Source organism: Gopherus flavomarginatus, chromosome 8 (genome assembly GCF_025201925.1).
Source record: "Gopherus flavomarginatus isolate rGopFla2 chromosome 8, rGopFla2.mat.asm, whole genome shotgun sequence".
Taxonomy (NCBI): domain Eukaryota; kingdom Metazoa; phylum Chordata; order Testudines; family Testudinidae; genus Gopherus; species Gopherus flavomarginatus.
The window spans coordinates 60,379,418-60,399,538 of NC_066624.1; the positions used below are offsets into that span (position 1 = coordinate 60,379,418).

Consider the following 20,121-nt stretch of genomic DNA (forward strand, 5'->3'; position numbering starts at 1 on the left):
GAGGAGAGACGTTTCCTTGGAGCACTGGCCAGTGTGTTAGATCACAGTGTAGCAGAAAAACGAGACATTTAGGTTGAAATTTCCAAAGCAGTCTCGGAGGCTTAGGCTCATGCTTGCCATTAAAGTGATGGAAGATGTGTGCCTAAATCCTCATGACTGCTTTGGAAATCTCAACCTAAAAAAATAAAACCTGTCACAAACACATCCTTACAGCATATTCTGTTTGTTTTTTCCTGAAACGAGGTTGAATGAGATCTGCAGACCCACGCACAATCTTGCCCCTACCCAACCCAATTGTCAGGGGTGCCATTTTTCCAGCTAAGGACTACTGGATTCCCTTTTGTCACTGTAACTGCATAGGTTACTCTGGAGTAGACCTTGGCTTTCTCTTGTCCAGTGAGGAGTGCCTTCCCTGCACCCCTGCCAGCCTAATAAACTAAAGGCCAGCAACCGAAACTGGGTCTCCTACGTGGCACCACAGGACATTATGGCCAGTCCTTTCCTTTGTGGGTCTTGACTTTTACTTTCAGGCTTTCCCTTATTGCAGAAACTATCCATGAATTCAGCCAGTCTGGCACGTTGGTTTCTTGAGCCATCATGGGCAACCATATGTGTTTACTTTTGTAGCCATTGCTCCCTGTGATCCAGGTTTGTGTATTGATTGCTAGGGTAACGACAACACTGCGTATATTGGGCACTACATTAAAAAGGTGTTCAGAAAGTGAATATGACGTGGCTTATTTGTTAAATTACATCAGTCTTCAAATAATAGGGAAGGTATTGTTTGCCAGTGGTATGTTTAATATAACTATTCTATTCTTTTCCTTTCTCTAATTTACATTTAAAACAACAAAACCTTCAAATCTCAAGAAAGTGAGCCTTCTAGCTTCTAGTACCAGAGAATCACTGCATGAAACAGAACATGACTAGCAGTTGCCATCACTCCAATTTCTAATTCTATTTGATTCCTTTTCCATCTATTAGGAGTTGCTACCTGTCTCCACATGGGATTACCAGATTCTCCTGGCTTTCTAGCTCATATATGGTTTTCCAAATCTGCTTCTACTTTGTCCTCTGGCTAGATCTAACCCCTGGGTTGATGGACAGGGAAATTAGGTCGCTTTACTGCTTGTTCAGTCTGTTGGGCAGTGTGGGTTGTCTGCTTTAGAGATTCTCTTTCCTTAGATGCCCTCAGAACCTCTTTTGGAATCATAGGATTTGACGGGATCCTTTTCTTCTCCCCACCTCAAAGGCTGTACCTATGTACAGTCCTGAGGCAGCACCTCCTGTTGTTCCCTGAGGGGCAGCGCTGCTTTCAGAGAAAATGGTATGTTGCGTCAAGAAGTATCAGTGTGGAGCCTTCACGAAGCTTCAGATCTGTTTATTTCACCTCTCTTTATATGTAATTTAGCTTTAACACAGCAACATCCTCTGTCAGCAGACTCAGCTTACCAATCGGAAGCAGGTGCTGGAATCTGTGCAACTGGCCAGCCAATCGGAAATCCAGCATTTAACCAGCAAACTGGAGCGAGCCAATGATACCATCTGTGCCAATGAGCTGGAGGTGGAGAGGCTTAACATGAGAGTAGATGACTTGACTGGAGCCAGTCAGAAGATTCTGGAGGATCACCAAAGAGTCCAAGAAGAGCTGGGGCATTCTAAGAAAATGCTGGAGGTTTGTGAGAAGTAGCAGTGAGAGCTGTCCATGGAGGGTGTTGGGGGTAGTTCAGTGCATTCTCTTACCATCTCGAGCTGAGATTATCACCTAAGAGGTACAGTCACCCTGGAGATTCCCCCACCCTTCCATCGGTGCCTTTGTGTCAGGCTCCAAGCTGGCCACGAGGCCGGCTTTGTACCCATGTGGCATTGTGATTCTATTGCCTGTCTAACACTGAGAGCTGCTTTTGGCATCTGAAAATTCATTTCCAGATCAGCGATACTAAACTGATTCTGTCCATCCCTGCGACAGTCACTTCCATTTCCTGTCTTGTAGGTATTACAGGAGGAAAAGTTGGAGCTGAGAGTCACTCTGCAGTCCCAGGAGGATTTCATTAAGAGCTCAAAGATGCATCAGGAGCAGTTACAGAAGGAGCTGGCCAGCATAACTGAAACCCTGCACAGCAAAGAGCTCCTTATCAGGTCAGATCCTTAGCATCTAAACGTGGTTGGCCATTACCCCACTAAATAATATAGATCTGTGACACTGAGTCCTCTCGGTCTGTGGAGCCCTTTCTCTGTGCTTGGAGTCTGAGTTCATGGCTGTTGTATGCGATAGGAAGACACGGTAAGGTAAGGGTGCCCGTTCTTCATTTCATTCGCCGCATGTGTTAAATTGTATTTGCTTTAAAAGCAACGGGCATTTGAACAGTAAAGTAGTATTGTAAATAGAGAGGGATTCAGCCTTGCCTTTTGGTAGGTTTCCTGAGACAGTGCGTTGTGTTTGATTCCCTTTCTGTGCATTTCAGGTGAGCAGTGGAGAGAGAAATCATCCTTTGACCACTAAATGTGCTCATTGAAGTCAGTGAAAAGGTCCCATTAACTTTAAGGGCATAGGATCAAGGTTTCAGCAAGGTGATAATGATTGAGGCGAAGGCTTCAGCACCTTTTTGCCTTGCTACTGGTGGAGAGAGACACCGAAGTATACACAGGAGACCTAGAAGCTATGCCTTTCCCTGCGGCAAGGATTACTGAGCATCTGCCAGTGGGATTGAAATTGCCGAGTTGTGTTGGTTTTTTACTAATTTGGTGGCGGCCTGTCATAATCTGACTGAATTCAAACATGGGCCTGGATGAGACACTTGCGGCATCCAGAATGTCCAGTGGTGCCATATTATAGCACTACATTTTGGTGGATTTTGTAGAGCTAGAGTAGACACAAGATGGGTGAGGTAATGTCTTTTATTGGACTGCCTTCTGTTGTCAGAGAATAGAAAATATCACTGTTCTTATATCAACACACAAGGGGGTGAGGTGTGTCAAGAGACTAAGGTCCTTCTGCGATGGTCCTGTGTTTGTGCATAGATCACTGGAAGAACACCTGCATGAGAAACAGCTGTCACAAGAGTTCCCAGAGCTGGAGCATGTACTCCTGCAGTTGGATCTTGCACAGAAGAATGAAAAGAACCTACAGTCAGAGGTGGCTCGTCTTGAGGGCAGGTAGAGGACTACTTCAAAATCCAGTAGCACACAGACAATATAGCATGTATAATGTCTTATTCACCAGTGCTGTTAACCACAGTAAAATCGTTCAAACCACTAGTATTTTAAGAGTCCATAGAAGTCTGAGTCTAAAATTTTACCACAGTGGGACATTAGGATTTGTTTTGTTTTTTAAATATACCTTCTAGGTTTTTAAAAATATTTTCTTTAGCCTGCTTAGACAAGGCATTTTCATTTGTAATGGAGAGGGAAATCTTTGTTAAACTAAACAGACAGCTGCTGGGAGCTACATCTCACCTTTCCTATTCTGAGTAAAAACTGTGATGGGATTTCTTCATTGATGGATCTGTAGAGATGACCTCAGGTTTACAAGGGAAGGGGGTAACTTTCCTTGGGTAAGGAAAAGAGAAATGCCTGTATCTAATCAGAAAAGATTGCAGCAGTCTTGGTCTGTCAAAATTATTTTGGTAGAGAAGATAGATGTGTGAATGCTGGTTTCCTGAGACCACCTGCATTGTGGCTCATAGTGGTGTTTTTAAATTGTGATTTTGTTTTTGCCCCCAGCCTGGGAGCCATAAATGCCAGGTGTATACAGCTGAGCAAGGAACTGATGGAGAAGTGCAAAGAGCTGCGGGTGATGGAAGAACACCACTGCCAGTCCAAGGCTGAAATTAAAAAGGTAAGACCCCTGACTATTGGAGGAAGCGGAGCGAGCTTGAGGACTAGCTAGCACAGCTGCCCACAACACCTCTCAGTGCGCTCTGTATTAGCAAAGCTAAGAAAGAGATCAAAGAACAGTGTGTGTTGTGCGGGAAATGGTTGCCCAGAATGAAGGGATGGGAGAGAACTGACCCACACGCAACTGACTCTTATGTATATGTCTCTCTGTTTACCTTGAGTGGAAGAGAGTGGTCTTGGTCTCTGCTTTTAAAAGTGGCAGTGGATGGCTGACAGAAATAAGCAAGGGAAAGGCCTCACTGAAATAGCAGTTCGAGTGATTGCTCATGTGCATTCCAATAGGTGTGTGGGCTCTGCGTGCACAATCATCAGAAGGCTTTTCCCCTAGTGGTACCCCTCGGGTTGGCTGTGGAGAGCCCTGGAGTGGCACCTTCATGGGGATGTATATAGGCCCCTGCCAACCCGCTGCCTGCGCAGTTCCTTCTTACTGCCAGTGACAGTCGTTGGAGCAGCTCAGTCTCTTGCATTTGCAAGTGGCTACCTAGTGGTTCCCTTTTCTTATTTTTAAATAGTTAACTGATAGTTGTATAGTAGTTTATAGTTAGTTAAGATTACTTTGAGGGGCTCTCCCCCACCTTAGTATTCCCCAGGCAAAGGGGCATGCCTCAGTCGCAGGATTTTAAGCTGTGCGAAAGGTGTGCAAAACCTATGCCCAGAGGCAATCCGCATGCTGCTTGTCTTAAGTGCCTAGGAGAAGATCATCAGACAGACAAGTGCCCAGTTTGCAGGAGGTTTAGACCCAGGACTAAGAGAGAGCAGGACTATCGTTGAAAGCTCCTCCTGATGGAGTCATCCCTCTGCCCTCAGCTGGTACCAGAAACGGCACCATTGGTGCGCAGCTCCCTGGCCTCGGTGCAGGTTGCCCCGGCACCAAGGAAAGAGCATCAGCACCACTTCCTGGCTCATAAGGCCAGATCTAGCAGGCGGCATCACTTACAGTCCCCAGTACCACATAAGAAAAAGAAGGCAGACAGGGGTTGTTCTCCTGTTAAGAAGCTGTAAAGGGATTCCAGCAGGGCGGTGTCCCACGGTGGGACACCCACAGCCGTCCTCAAGACCCAGCATCATTGATTCCGGCCCTGACCAGAGGTCTGTCAAGTCTGGTGCTGGTGGACTCGCTGACTCCCCGACATGCCAGATACCTGTGAGGCAACATGGGACCTTATTGCCATGACGGCGCAGTCCCTGGCCCCACAGATGTGAGCTCTGGCACTGCTGCAGATGACGGTCCAAGTTCAGGCACTGTCAGCGGCACTGACGACAGCACCGTATGAAGCATCTATGACGGTGCCACATGCGGCATCATCTCGAAAACCCTTCACAGCAGCGATGGCAGCACTGTCCCCTGTTCGTCATCACGGCAAGCCCATGATGTTACAGCGCTGCCCCCCATCACCCCAGTACCGTTCCCCAGCACCATCAGGCTCTGCCCTCCCCCGGGGTTGGGTTCAGAGTACTCTTCCGAGTCGGAGGCTGAGTCTTCTGTCTCCTGACGCAGCTGGTACTGCTGGCGGTCCCGGCACCACAGAGTTGTGGACTTGTTGGCACCAGTGGTATCCTTGCTACCCCAGTGGCAGGGCCCAGTATGATGGCCCTTTTGGACTCCTTGGGCCTATCATCAGGGTCAGGGCTCCAGGGCCGCATCAGTGGCATCCGCACACTGTGCCCCCCCAACACTCTCCCCAGCAACATTGGTGTCTCACCACACCCCCAGGGCTCTGGAGGACCCCGCACGAGACAAGGACTCTAGGTCGTCACACTCAGGTGCAGCACCCAAACCAGTGCCACCAGTTGTACTGGAGCCACCTCCAGTCACGGGAGGAGCAATTCACCCGACCCAGCTTCCAGGGAGCCAGAAGGGCAGGAAGACCTGGTCCCACGGGCCTTGTCCTTGCTGGATGAGGCAGTGGCAGGCATCACCACCACCCTGCTGGCAATGGACACCAGAGGATACCAGGACCTTCTTAGGAGAGTGACCCTAAACCTAAACCTCCAGGTGGAGGAGGTCACGGAGGAGTTGGACCTGATGGTGGACATCCATGCCCTAGAGGGTCCATCTAGGTTGGCCTTGCCCCTGATAAGAACGATGCAGAACACTACTAGGGTGCCCTGGCAGACTCCGGCCTCAATGCCACCCACCACTAAAGGGGTGGTGAGACGTTATTTTGTGCCACAGAAAGGGTATGAACACCTTTTCACCCACCCCCAACACGGGGACTCTAGTGGTCAATGCAGCAAACCATACGGAGTGACAGGGGCAGCCAGGTCCCTCTCCAAAGTCACAGGATGCTAAGAAGCTGGACCTTTTCAGCTCAACTGGTGGGCCCCAGCTTCGAGTGGCCAACTAGCAAGCGATACTCAACTGCTATGCTTTTAATTCCTGGGGCACATTAGCAAAGTTTCAGGAGTCGCTCCTGGCTGACTCATGCAAGGAGTTTACTGTGCTTCTCGAAGAGGGCAGGATGGTCTCAAGATGCTCCCTCCAGACAGCATTAGATGTGGCAGACTTGGTGGCTTGGACTATAGCCTGCGCCATTACAATGAAATGCAGCACGTGGCTGCAGGTGTCCAGTATACCATAGGCGGTCCAGAATACAATCTAGGACCTGCCCTTTGACTGTGCAGGCTTGTTTGCCCAAAATACGGACTCTTGCTTGCACAGTCTTAAGGGCTTGTGGGTGACTCTAAAGTCCTTCTCTAGATTCACCGGGATGGGGCCTCCTTGATCCTCATAGCGCCAGCGTGCCCTACCAGCACTGATTCACTATGCTGTTGAATATCTCAGTGGACAGACTGCTAGCCCTTCCCGTGTGCCCGACCCTCATTATCCAGGACCGTGGTTGTCTGCAACATCCCAGCCGGGAGTCCCTCTACCTCATGGCATGGAAACTCCATGGCTGAATCCACTTAAGCTTCAGTGTTCGGACCCAGTGAGGGAGGTCCTGCTGGGAAGTAGGAAACCCTCCACTTGTGTCACGTACCTGGCAGAGTGGAAACACATTTCCATCTGGTCTCTGCAGAGGGGCAGCCCTCCACAGCAAGCACCAATTCTCCTTGTTTTGGACAACCTACTATACCACAAGCAGCAGGGGTTGGCAATATAATCGCTCAGGGTACATCTGTCTGCCAATTTGGCCTTCTGCCTGGGGGCAGCTGGTAGGTCAGTCTTCGGCCATGGTGGGCTGGGTTCTCAAGGGCTTGGACAGACTTTATCCCCAGGTGCGATATCCCATTCCCCGGTGGGACCTCAACTTGGCTCTGTCCGTGCTCATGAGGCTCCCTTTCGAGCCCATGGTGACCTGCCCTCTGTCCTACCTTTCCTGGAAGGCTGCCCTTCTGGTGGCCATAACTTCGGCCAGAAGGGTCTCTGAGCTCAGAGTGCTGACTTCCAAGCCTCCTTATACCAACTTTTGTAAAGACAAGGTGCTGTTACGCCCTCACCCCGCGTTTCTACCAAAGGTTGTCTCCCAGTTTCATGTGGACCAGGACATTTTTACCTGCCAGTAACAGAGAGCGAATGCGCCATTCCCTGGATGTCAGGCATGCCCTCGCATTCTACATTGAGTGCACAGAGCTATTTCGTCAGTCACCACAGCTCTTTATTGCAGTCACAGAGAGAATGAAGGGGCTTCCCATCTCATCCCGGTGCATTTCATTGTGGATCACGACCTGTATCAGGACGTGTAACAACCTGGCTAAGATTCTAGCCCCTCCGCTCACAGCGCACTCCACAAGAGCACAGGCTTCATCCGCAGCACTCCTTGTGCAGGTCCCTATCCATGACATATGCAAGACAGCAACGTGGTCTTCCATCCACACCTTCACATCACACTATGCCATTACCCAAGAGGCGAGGGACGATGCAGCCTTTGACAGGGCAGTCCTGCATTCAGCGTCCAGGTGAACTCCGACCCCTCCTCCAGGGAAATTGCTTGGAAGTCACCTATTGGAATGCACATGAACAATCACTCGAAGAATAAAAAATGGTTACCTACCTCTTGTAACTGTTGTTCTTCGAGATGTGTTGCTCATGTCCATTCCAAATCCCACCTGCCTCCCCTCTGTCAGAATATTCCAGCAATAAGGAACTGAACAGGCGGCGGGTCGGCAGGGATCTATATCGCCATGAAGGTGCCACTCCAGAGGTCTCCACAGCCCACCCGACAGGTACTGCTAGAGGGAAAACCTTCTGACGATCGTGCATGCAGCGCGCACACACCTATTGGAATGGACATGAGCAACACATCTCGAAGAGCAACAGTTACAAGAGCGAGGTAACCACTTTCTCCATTATACTGTGGGTAGGAAAATGTGAGATAGTTCTGTCCAGAAAGTAACACCCAGAGGACTGGTTGTTTTTGTATATTTGTGCGAGGGTAACTGACATATACCTTGTCCATATATGTGGGGTTGTAGATTCCTTCCTGAGAGGGGGTGTGTTTAGAGCAATTCTGACCCTGGTCATGACAGCAGATTTGCAATAGTAGAAGGAATTGAGACGAGGAGGTGATCTCTACCTGGCCCAGTAGTATGAAATGGGAAGCACAGTACTTCTCGAGATCTGGATCTGAACATGTTTTAGGGTTGTAAGTGTAATGAGAGAGTTTGTATCAGTCTAGATATCTAGGCATGCAGCCATATGCTGGCACAGAAAACAGCAGCCGTCTGCAGTGAAGACATCGCCCTAGTGCTCTGCCCTTTGCACTGGCTCCCCATGGAATATACAGCCCATATTCACATTTCCCCTCCATGGGATAGGTCCTAGTAACCCCCTCCCCCCTGCCACCCTCCTCCTCGCAACTATGACCTTAACAGCAACATCCTGCTGGAATGGTGAAACAGTACACCACTGGGGTTAGGCTTGTCAATGTGACAAACAGAGCTTTCCCAGGAGCAGGAGCTAGCCTACAGACATTGTTCCCGCCAAGAGATAAGAAATTGTCACCCCACCCCTTTTAGAACATACTGGACACCTCATTTCTTCAATGTAGCTTTCCATCGCTAAGCTCTTCACATACACAGACACCTCACCCTAGACATGCCCATTTACTTACACGCACAAACAGCTCCACAGGCTGGGGCAGAGGAAAGAGGTGGTCCTATTATTTCTATTTTTAAATACTTGGGAGGCCCTGAGGTACTACAGTGATGAGTGCTGTGGAGTATCTAGATAGACAGACTCTGTGGTGCTGTAGAAATAGGTCTATAGATTAGGGATGTAAAATACTAAGCAGTTAACTGGTAAGCATTAGTCTTACTGGTTAACTGACGCTAACCATTAACCCCCAGCTCTGGGGCCGATTACACGACATGATTTTAATTGTTTAAATGGTTAACTTTAATGGATATTTACATCCCTGCTACAGATATGGTGCTTTATAGATAAGCTGAGATCTGCGGGCTGATTTTCAGAGGGTTTAAGTGTTCACAGGAGCTATCAATGAGGGATGTGGGTGTTCAGCCCTTTTGACAGGCTTCTGCTGTGCAGTGGATACTTAGTCAGAACTCACTTCTTGTCCCAACGGATAGCTGGGGAAGCAGAAGACCACTAAAGGGATGCGATAGCTTGTTATAAGTCAGGATTGAAGTATGTTAACAGAAGAGTCCAAGAAAGCTTACGTATAGCTCTGCATTAGCCAATGCTAAAATTACACGTAACCCATGTGTCAGCACATCTGCTTTCTCACTGATTGTCCTTTAAAAATTCATGGGTGGTTCATGCATGTCTCTCTCTAGCTGAAGGAGCAGCTGTCTCAGGCTGAACAAACTCATAACAGTGAGCTAGAAGGGATGAAAAAGGAGATCTCCCAGCTGACGCAGGCACTGCACCAGCGTGACATTGCTATCGCCTCGGCCAGCGGATCCACTTCTGACATGGAGCAACGAATGAGAATGGAGATTGAAAGAATAGAGAGGAAAGCTGTGGAGCACAGGGTAAAAATGACTGAAGGCTCTTTCTCTGTCTCCATGGCCTTTGGGACCCTGAGGGTTGCAGCACTGGGTCCTGCATTTCAGCTAAGCTAATGCTTTCCTTCTCTCTTGTGTTTTTAGCCTTGGGATCCAGAGACTGGCATGATCAGAGCAAGGGACTGGAGAGCCTCCCAGGAAGCTCTCTAACCCTGTTATGTTCCCCGCAGCCTCTTGCTTTCCTGACCAAACTTGTAACCATTACTTGTCTTTCCTGCTGAAAGGGGTGTGGAAAAGAATTTCTGAGCATGGTTTGGATGAGGAGAATCCTGTTGTAGCTGCCTATAGAGCTCTGGCATTATCTTAGGCTGTCAGTTGTGTGGAAGGAAAGGGGTAGAGAAGCTTTCCTTGAGCAAAGAGGAACTCTTGACAATCTCTACTTGATCAAGGTGAATCAACTCATTGTTCCATGTGGTACCAAAGTAGCAGCAGCTTTCAGCTCAGTTTAGAGACTCTTAAAACAAGAGCAGAATGGTGCTGCTGTCTCTGGAAAGTCAGTCTGTTCACTGAAGTAGATCTGGAGATTATGAGCAAATGAGGATTGCCAAAGGAAAGCTTCATGATCCTATCCAAACTGGAGCCCCTCTCGGTAACTATCCATATTTTGGTCTCCATGCAAATTATCTCAGTGTGAAGGAATGATAGGAAGAATAGTAAGAGGCCAATATGGCTCCATCAGGAGCTCCATAATGTCCTGAAAATCTACAGAGAATCCCACGCAAAGTGGAAATGTGGATGAGTTGCTAAGGAGAAGTGCAAAAGAATATCACGAGCAAGGAGGTACAAAATCAGGCTAAAGCACAGAATGATTTGCACCTTGTAAGGGACATAATAGGCAATAAGAAGAGGTTCTTTAAATACATTAGGACCAAAACAAAGATGAAGGAAACTAGGTCCTTTACTTAGAGGGGAAGGAGAGCTAAGAAGCAACATCAAGAAAGTTGAGGTGTTTAATAACTATTTTGCTTCAGATACTCAGCACAATTAATATTAACAAGGGGGAAGGAAGGAACACAAGCCAAAATAGGGAGAGAGCAGGTTAAAGAATACTTAGATAAGGTAGATTGTAGAAGGGCTTAGCTGAGGCTCATCCCTCTGCAGGGCTGTGGGGTATCCCACCACCTCGCAATATGGGCCCAGGCCCTGGGTCAGGGCGGGGCAGCAAACAAACAGGCTGGAGCTCAGGCCCTCAGGCAGGGGCTGAGCCAATAGTTCAATAGAAACCCAGGCCCTGGGTTAGGGCGGGGCAGCAAACACATAGTTTGGAGCTCAGGCTTCTGAGCGTCTGGGGTGAGGGGGAGACTGCCACCCGTGAGTGGGGTGGCAGGGGGGACACAGGCCCACCCACTCCACTGCTTCCCAGCCCGGGGCCCTAGCAGCGGCAGAAGACTTGCTGCTGTGTCAGTGGGGATCCTGACCACAACACACTGACATTGGTTTGGGCAGAGCTGTAGCCAGACCAGAGTTGACTGCCCCGGGTTTCTTCTGGACTCCCCCTTGTAAGGTACCTGGGTTAAGTCGGCGTCCTCGGAGGTTTCCAGCACTGTTGGTTCCTCCAGGTAACTGGCGAGGGGTAGGCTTATCTGCTTCTCAGGGTAGCTTGCAAGGGGTAGGCTTGGCTGCTCCTCTGGGTAACTGGCATGGGGTACACTCGGCGGCTCCTCAGGGTAGCTTGCAAGGGGTAGGCTTGGTAGCTCCTCTGGGTAGCTGGCCAGGGGTAGGCTCGGCGGCTCCTCAGGGTAGCTTGCAAGGGGTAGGCTTGGCTGCTCCTAGGGGTAGCTGGCCAGGGGTGGGCTTGGCTGGCCTGGCCAGTCCTCGTGTCGGCCGCAACCTGCCGGCGTTTCCCAACCCGGAGCTAGGCCACAGGCATCTGGCCTCTCCGGCGGCTGGCCTTCAAGTGAGCTCTGCAGTTGAGTTTTTCTACTTCCTGTCCTGCACCGTTCCCTCTGGGGGGCAGGTGCAGGATCCACTGGGTCCGCCCACATTGGTCCTAGAGGAGGCTCATCCCTCTACGGGGCTGTGGGGTATCCCACTGCCTCGCTACACAGATATATTCAAATTGGGAGGGCCTGATTAAATTCATTCTAGGGTCATTTAAGGAGCTAGCTGAAGAATCTCAGAACAGTTAGAAATTATCTTTTGAGAACTCCTGACGGACAGGTGAGGTCCCAGAGGACTGGAGAAGGGAAAACATAGTACCTGTCTTTAAAAGGAGGAATAAAGAGGACCCAAGGAACTTTGACACCTTGCAAGATACTGGAACAAATTATTAAACAATCAGTTTGCAAGCAGCTGGAGGATAACAGGGTTATAAGGAATAGTCAGTGTGGATTTGTCAAGAACAGATTATGCCAAACCAACCTAATTTCCCTTTTTGACTGGGTTACTAGCCTGGTGGATAGGGCAGAAGCAGTAGAAGTGATATCTCTTGATTTTCGTAAGGCGTTTGACACAGTTCCATATGCTATTTTCATAAGCAAACCAGGGAATTGTGGTCCAGATGAAATTACTGCAAGGGGAACAACTGGCTAGGTGGTAATACTGCTGAAAAGATCAGGGGATTATAGGGGATCACAAACTGAATGAGTCAACAGTGTGATGCAGTTGCAAAAAAAGCTAATGTCATTCTGGGGTGTATTAACAGGAATGTCATAATGTAAGACATGGCAGGTAATTGTCCAACTCTGCTTGTATTGGTGAGGCCTCAGCTGGAGTAGTGTCCAAAACAGGGTGCCAAACTTTAGGAAACATGTGGACAAATTGTTGTTCTCCTTTGAACTCTCTCCAAATGTGATAAAAAGGTTTAGAAAATCTGGACTATGAGGAAAAGTCAACAAAACTGGGCATGTTTATTCTTGAGAAAAGAAGACTGAGGGGGACCTGGTAACAGCCTTAATATGTTAAGGGCTTTTATAAAGAGGATGGTGATTGATTGTTCTCTATGTCCTCTGAAGGTAGGATGAGAAGTAATAGGCTTAATCTGCAGCCAGGGACATTTAGGTTAGATATTAGGAATAACTTTCTAACTATTAATTAAACTCTGGAATAGACTTCCAAAGGAAGCTGTAGCATCCTCATTATTGGAGATTTATAAGAACAGGCTGGACAAACACCTGGTCAAGGTGGTCAAGGTTTAATTGGTCCTGCCTCAGTTCAGGGGGTTGGAGGTGATGACTTTTCAAGTCCTTCCAGTCCTTCATTTCTATGATTCTGTGAATTCAATTTGAGATGTCTTACATTAATTAGACTTTGGCAATAAAATCCTATAAACCAATGTGAAAATAGGCTGGCTTGGACTGTGTACAACTAAATAAGTTGTACAGGTGCCATTGCAAACTTAGTGGGGACTACAACACAGAACTTGCTTCATAAGCTACATTAGCATTTGAGCTAAAAGTGGGAAAAGATAGCATGTAGGTCTTTGATTAGTTATTTGTGTTCATCCTGTCTTCTCAGGTGATTCTGGTTCAGCTGGAAACCCTGAGGCTGGAGAACCGTCACCTCTTTGAGATGTTGCAGAAGGTGGAGTCTAGTGTGTTGGGGGTATGGAATTTGGAACAGCAATTAGAAGACCTAGCATCGTGGTTGTGGGCTGTGTGGTAGCAATAGTATTAGCACTTGTATATAATGCCTTCCACACCTAGGCTGCCAAGTGCTTGATAAAGTTGGATAAGCATCATTTCTCCTGTTGTACAGTTGAGGAAAGTGAGACCCAGAGATTATGATGATAGCTTGCTCTTATATAGCGCTTTTCATCAGTAGATTTCAAAGGACTTGAGAAAGGACGTTGATATCATTATCCCTATTTCACAGGTGGAGAAACTGAGGCACAGAAAGGGGGAGGTGACTTGCTTAAGGCCACCCACAAGACCAGTGGCAGAGCTGGGGATAGAACCCAGGACTCCCAATCACTCGTTTAGTCCCTAGCCACAGTGCTGCTGCCTCCTGTCATCACATTGTAGTAAATGCCATGTTTTTATCAGCTTGTCTTCTAGCTTTGAGCTGATTCAAGAGTCTGAGTATAAATCCCGGATGCCTCCTCCACAAGTTTGAGGGCTATAAGTATTCTGGCTCTTGCAGTTACTGCACTGAAAATACATTTTACTTCCTGGTGAGAGGGAATTTGATAGACTTTCCCCCCTCTCTTTAGTCAGTAGGCAATGGCAGAGATGTGGTGTTGAAAAACATCATGTAAATCTACAGAAAATCTGTTGGACTTGCTGCTACCACTAGATGTCGCTTTGGGTGGTAGTTCTGAATAATAGGGAGGGAGAGAAGGATGGGGCTTAGCATAAAGGCTGGAATATACTGGTCACTACTGCAGAGATTTCTCAGAGCAAATCATCCTTTCAGCCTGGGTTACTCCCCACCTGTGCAATGCACGGGAAAGTAAAATCGGTGACACTAAAATGAAGTAGCAGCAACATTCTGAAGGAAGATATTTCGGTGGCATTTTATTTTAGTGGGTGTAGGATGGAATTAACGATGTCTGCTTTGTAGGCAGCATTTTACGTAACCAAAATCAATATGTCGTGGGGGAGAGAGAGCTGGATTCAGGCAACAGAAAACCTATTAGAACTGGTTGGGAATATTTTATCCAAACTTTTTTCTGGGGAAAATAGGGGAAAATACAAACATTCAGTTTTTGCTCATGTTTTTCAACCAGCTCGTTTTCAACAGTTGCGTACTAATCTGTCGGGAGACTCCCAGGAACTAAGGACCATCCCAAACCTCCCCATCTTCCTGTTGAAGTGCTAGGCACACATGTCCAACCTGCTTTCTTTAATGTAAACAGCGAATCACACAGACCTCTTAAAAAAAAAACCCAACTCCTCCTGACAACCCCACCAAAACACAGTTGCATGCTGCATACACAATTCTCCTCTCTGGGTAGAGGTTGAGAAAGAGAACAAAGCACCATGTGGCAGATGTTAGTCTCATTGCTTAATGCACAACTAGATAGTGCTGAGATACTGTGGCCATAAGGGCATGGTAAGAACGTGAACAAAATGGAATAGACTGTGATAGCAGCCAGTTTGAATTGCCAAGCCTATCAGCAAGTTGAAGACTAACTAGTGGGCTCTGAACTTTTTCCAAAGTACAGCTTTGGGATTGTCTGTGAATGGACAAAAAGAAAGAGGAGGAAAATTTATAGAGGAAAAACAGTTGGGAAATAGAAATTTCCTTTCCCCAGTTAGAAAAGGGGGCAGGGAGGGAACTAGATGCCAAAAACTGAATCACTGTAGTTATGTACAAACAACCCATTCCTGCTTTTGAAAGACTTAACAATGTAAGTAAGTAATGTGTGAAATTTGGAGAAAAGATTGGAAGTGGCATTTCAGAACTAGATACATTTCTGCTCATGGCCACAGACCTGGCATTGGCTGGAGGAGGAGGGGAGAGGGAGTTTCTTTTGTCTATAAAGGGTTCTTGGAGGCAGAATTCTAGATTTGTCAGTCCCAGGTCATTACTTTACCACTTTGCTGCAGCAGGAAAGAAGTCATTCCCTGTGTAAAGCCCATTCAAATAAATAGAAGGTGCTTAGTACATCTAGCCACACCAGTGCAAACACATGTGTTTTGGGTATACCTGAGGAGTCGTTTAGCAGTTAAGTGACTCCCAAATTTGGCTTCAAAGTTTACACCCAGCTGAGATGAATGAAGGGAATTCACATCTCTGCTTATTTGATTAGCTCATTCTGTCTGGTTGCAGACTCAATAAGAGAGCAGCAATTGATTTACCCTCTGGAGGTATCATTGCTAGTAAAAAGCCTGGAAAATTCACTCCTTAAAATGACACTCCTAGAATACGTTCTAGGAAGAACGTGGTCCATCTGTGCTCTGGATCTAGATTATCTCTGTCAAAATCCTGAAAAACAGAAGTTTGGATTGACTTCAACATCTCTCCCTTTGTTAGGCAAAAGATGTCCCTGTAACAGACATCCAAGAAAGCTACACCACAGCACTAAATAAATTAGAGGCTGAGAATCAGCAACTGCAGAAGGATCTGGCAGAGACTAAAGCTAAGTTAGAGTTCTCCACTCAGGTCTGCCGGGACAAGTATGAGAGCATCGTGCAGCAAATGCAAAGCAAAGTGGCTGAGATCAAGGATACAGAAAACAGGTAAGAGCATGACATGGAGACAGAGGTTTTTTTATTATTATTATTACAAAGGAAAGTAGAAGGCAAACGAATAGGTGCCTGATGACACATTCTGTACAGAATATCTACCCCAAAACTCTTACACAAGGCCATTCTGGAATTTGCCATTGTGCTTTAAATGGAGCAATAGCTGTTAGTCCCTGTTATCTTTGTTCTGCAGTGCTGGCTGGCCTCTTAGGCTACGTCTACATAGCATTTTGGATTTGACAGTGGGGCTCCCAGCCTGGGTTGACAGAGTTTGGTTAGTGGGACTTGCACTAGCAGTCTAAAAGTAGCTGTTCAGACAGCACTTTGACTGTGCTCCTCGGGCTCTGAAGTCTAGGGAGCGGGGGCTGGACTTCAGAGCCCAAGCTGGATCTACGAAGTACAGTCTACACAGCTACTTTTAGACCACTAGTGTGAGGCCTGCTAACCTAAGTCTGTCAAATCGGGCTGGACAACTCACTGCTGCAGGCTGTGTAGACATGCCCTTACTGGTGCTCTTCTTTGTTGCTGCTATGCTTAGCTGCTTTTGTGTAGCAGAATTGGCAAAATGAGCACGTATATGAAGCATGCATGCATTCTCCTCAGTTAACTTGTACTTACTGGTTTTTGTAGAGGAATTAGCTGTGGCACAGGAAGCTGTGGTTGTAATAGGATGTTCCACAGATTGTAATACTTAAAATGACCAGAACAATAGAATAAATGGTGTTGTGAATTCCCTGGAGACTGGATATACTTCTGGGGTCTTGTGAAAACAAGTGATAGCAACCAGTTTGAATTGCCAAGCCTATCAGGAAAGTGAAGAGTAACCTCTCTGAACTTTTCCAAGAAAAGGCCCTTGCATAAGATCTGTAAAACAGAGCCAAACTGTCCTGACTTTAGATTTGTGCTTTCTGTCCTGCTCTCCAGAAGAACCCAGGAGCTGCAGCACAAACACGAGGAAGAAAGAAGGAAACTGCAGGCCAGGCTTGAAAAGACCATTCAGCACTACAAAGGGGTGATCCAGACTCTGAAAGCCCAGCATGTGTCGCCTGGGATGGGTGCTGTGTCTTGTGCAGCAGGTGGACGGAGCCCCCACATCAGCAGGAGCAGCTCTAAGGAATCCCTGTCCTCTGACTCGCTGCTGGGAGCAGAACCTTTGCCCCCTGTGCTGGATGGAAAACAAGATTTCACTGATGATGCATCCAGGGAGTCAGTCTCTAGTCAACAGAGAGAAATTGTGCCCTTGGTAAGTAGTAATATAGGAGCTGTTGATCACTGTTCAGGGAGAAGGGATATAGTCAGGATTCTCCATTCTCTTATGTGACAAATATAAGCAGGTTTCAGAGACTACCTTTTAAACACCACCATACTGTGTGTGCACGTATAGGTACATTGTAACCCAGAGCCAGGAAAGCAAATAGTACAGAGATACTGAATACTCTAAGAACTAGAACGACGGTTTGGAATAAGATTATTTCCCAGAACACTTTGGGTCAAGACTTTCTGCTGAAATACAAATTCTAAACTCCAAGTTGGTTCAGCTTATAGTGAACTGCTCCTTGATGCCAACTGACGTGAGCAACCCGCTTCAGTTATTAAATATTCTGTATCATTATCTGGTGAAACTTGGCTCAGGCATTAAATATTTTGTAGGAGAGGGAAAACTGCTATGCTGAAAATATTGTGGATAGGGAGGATGAAATTAAGTTTCTGAGGTAGGAAATTAGTTCACACATTTTCCTAGTACTGATTGGAGGACACTTGGAGGTTTTTGGTTCTCCCCACACCATACACTGTACTTTGTCACTATTTTGTGGCTCTTAAAGGGCTGCCACTGGTAGATCACTCTCCTACAGCATTAGTAGAGAAAGGGAGCTTGCCAGCAGGCAGCATTTGTCACAAAAAAAAGAGGTGATTGGAGAAGTGGTAGTAAACTGGATGAAACTAGCCGCTGCATATCTATGAAAGGCCAGGATTTTCTGTTTTGGGTGAAATCCAGGAGGCTCTCTCTGGATGTGGAAATCACCAATTGCCTTCTCTTGCCAAGAAATTGGAGGCAGGCTTTCCTTGATGGACAGCAGCTCCTTCCTGATCTCATATTTTATCTCCCCTCCCCCCACATTCCCTTCTCTGAAAGTCTCCTCTCATTTTTAATGTAGTTTAAAACTTAGCTTCCAAAGCTTGCCCCATGAAAGGGGGACATGTCTAGGGGAGGCAAGTGAGTGGCAGAACCAGATTCTGTTTTTATTTGAAAGAATACATGACAAGAGCTGACTGAAGAGGACTGTGATGGGAGCTCAGTGCATTCCTGCCAGCTGCATGGGACTCATGCCTCAGAAACCTGTAATGTTCAAGGAGGCAGTACATAAAAGAAAGCAGGGACTTCATAGTCTGCTCAGAAACTCATTCCCGCAGTGGGGAGAGACAGGCGGCAGCAGGTGCGTGAGTAACATGCACAGGAAAAGGTGGCTAGACTCAGGTAATAAAACCATTGTAATGATTTAAACTTGCATTAGACAATGGTTTTATACAACCTCTTTCATAGTTTTGAGTTACCCTAAAGCTGTGTGGAAAGTTCAACACTGAGTATGAAATCCTCGCCCCATTGAAGTCAACAGGAATTTTACCACCAACTTCCCCAGGGCCAGGATTCCCCCTAGAAGTGTGGTGGTCGGGTAGGTAACTGTGGAAGTCATTTTCCATGCAATAGTAGCTCCCACTCAGTCCTGGACGTGTGAAGTCCTTGTTATGGAAAGCAGTTACATGTGCCACGATAATGTTATGGGATTTTTCTCTGCTGTTGGAGACTGGCTGAAGCTACCTGGAGAGTCAGTATCTCTCCCTGTGTGCCCTACAACTAGCAACTAGGACTGAATTGTTGTATCAGTGAGTTGTCTAAGCATGAGACCCCAGTGCCTGACTTGGCCCAGAGGGAGGAGTGTCAACACAACTCATGTAGTGCTGTACTTTTTGAAAGTATGACTGGAATCCTGTTTTTGATGACCTTCAGGCTGGCACTCTTTTTACTGTGACCGACAGGCTGGAAGCACGCCCAATCTCTGCATTATTGATTTCATATTACTTCAGGCTTTTTGTGGCATCCTGAGGGCCTTGCTCATTCAAAATCTAGCTCCTTGCTGAGTGGCAAGGGACTTAGGAGCAGATGTCCCAGCTATGGTTCTTCCAGTCAGGCTTCTGCTCCTAAGTCATTTGTTAACTTAGCCACTTGGGACCTTACTTTTAGAATGTTACTGTTTCCAGCTGACCTTTTAAGGTTCCTAATCTGCCACCTCAATAAGTTCCATAATGACATAACTTAGATTCTAGGTTCCCTGAACATGGTGAAACTGCTTGTGGTTCAGTACAGTTTCACTTGAATTAAATGCACAGTTTTTCCCCCCACAGTCGAATGCCAGAATATTGCATCTGTTGAAGCCTCCTGCTGCAGTTTATTTGTGTGCCCATGACCCCGTTAACATCTCTGTTTTCCTTTAGTGCCCCCTGCCTACAGCTCCGATTGGCTCAATAGCAGCAAGGTTTTTGGAGGAGGAGGAAGTAAGATCTCAGCATATCCTGGAACGCTTAGATGCTCACATTGAGGAACTGAAAAGGGAGAGCGAAAGGACAGTGAAACAGTTCACACGCCAGAAGTAACAGTTCTTCAAGGTCTGTGGATTTGAAGACTGATTTAACTAAACCACATCAAACTGAGGGGGAAGGTACTCATGAACCTAATATAACTCAGAGCTTGCAGGAGAGATGTCCCCTTATTCCACAAGCTGAATTAGCAGTGTGGAAAACAAGGAAATCATGCTCATCTCTGGAGCAAAACACTTTGCCTGGCGGGAGTGATTGTGCTGGTGAAAGTACATCTCCATCTGAAACACTGGCCCAGGAGGCTAGAGGTCTCTGTTCTAGGACAGTATGTTTGTGTTCACTGCCATGGAGATTGTGATGTCTTCCTGGAGTAAATTTCATTATAAACTATTTATTGAAAATTATTTTTTATCTGTAAAAAGGATAAATAAAAGCAAAAGCGGAAAAATCCTTTCTCCCTGTTCTCATTTCTACTCCTCTTCTCCCCACCCCCACCCCCCAAGGCACAAAGTAAATCATTTTCAGCTAGTGAGTT

The 20,121-nt window shown here is 46.9% G+C and overlaps 1 protein-coding gene across 17 annotated transcripts in view; it reads left to right on the forward strand.

Moving 5' to 3' along the window:
* The window catches only part of CEP63 (centrosomal protein 63), a 41,539-nt gene extending 21,505 nt beyond the window's left edge, over positions 1-20,034 (forward strand). For 13 of the 17 annotated variants that reach the window (XM_050965416.1, XM_050965423.1, XM_050965424.1 and 10 more), the window contains 9 exons: positions 1,439-1,675; positions 1,994-2,139; positions 3,022-3,156; positions 3,724-3,838; positions 9,634-9,831; positions 13,321-13,407; positions 15,781-15,986; positions 16,917-17,235; positions 19,485-20,034. In XM_050965416.1, the coding sequence (XP_050821373.1) occupies positions 1,439-1,675; positions 1,994-2,139; positions 3,022-3,156; positions 3,724-3,838; positions 9,634-9,831; positions 13,321-13,407; positions 15,781-15,986; positions 16,917-17,235; positions 19,485-19,643 (1,602 nt within the window). In that variant the 3' untranslated portion in view covers positions 19,644-20,034. The remainder of the gene's footprint in view (positions 1-1,438; positions 1,676-1,993; positions 2,140-3,021; positions 3,157-3,723; positions 3,839-9,633; positions 9,832-13,320; positions 13,408-15,780; positions 15,987-16,916; positions 17,236-19,484) is intronic. The other 4 variants (XM_050965417.1, XM_050965420.1, XM_050965432.1 and 1 more) reach the window with 3 other exon arrangements.
* The last annotated feature ends 87 nt before the right edge of the window (positions 20,035-20,121 follow it).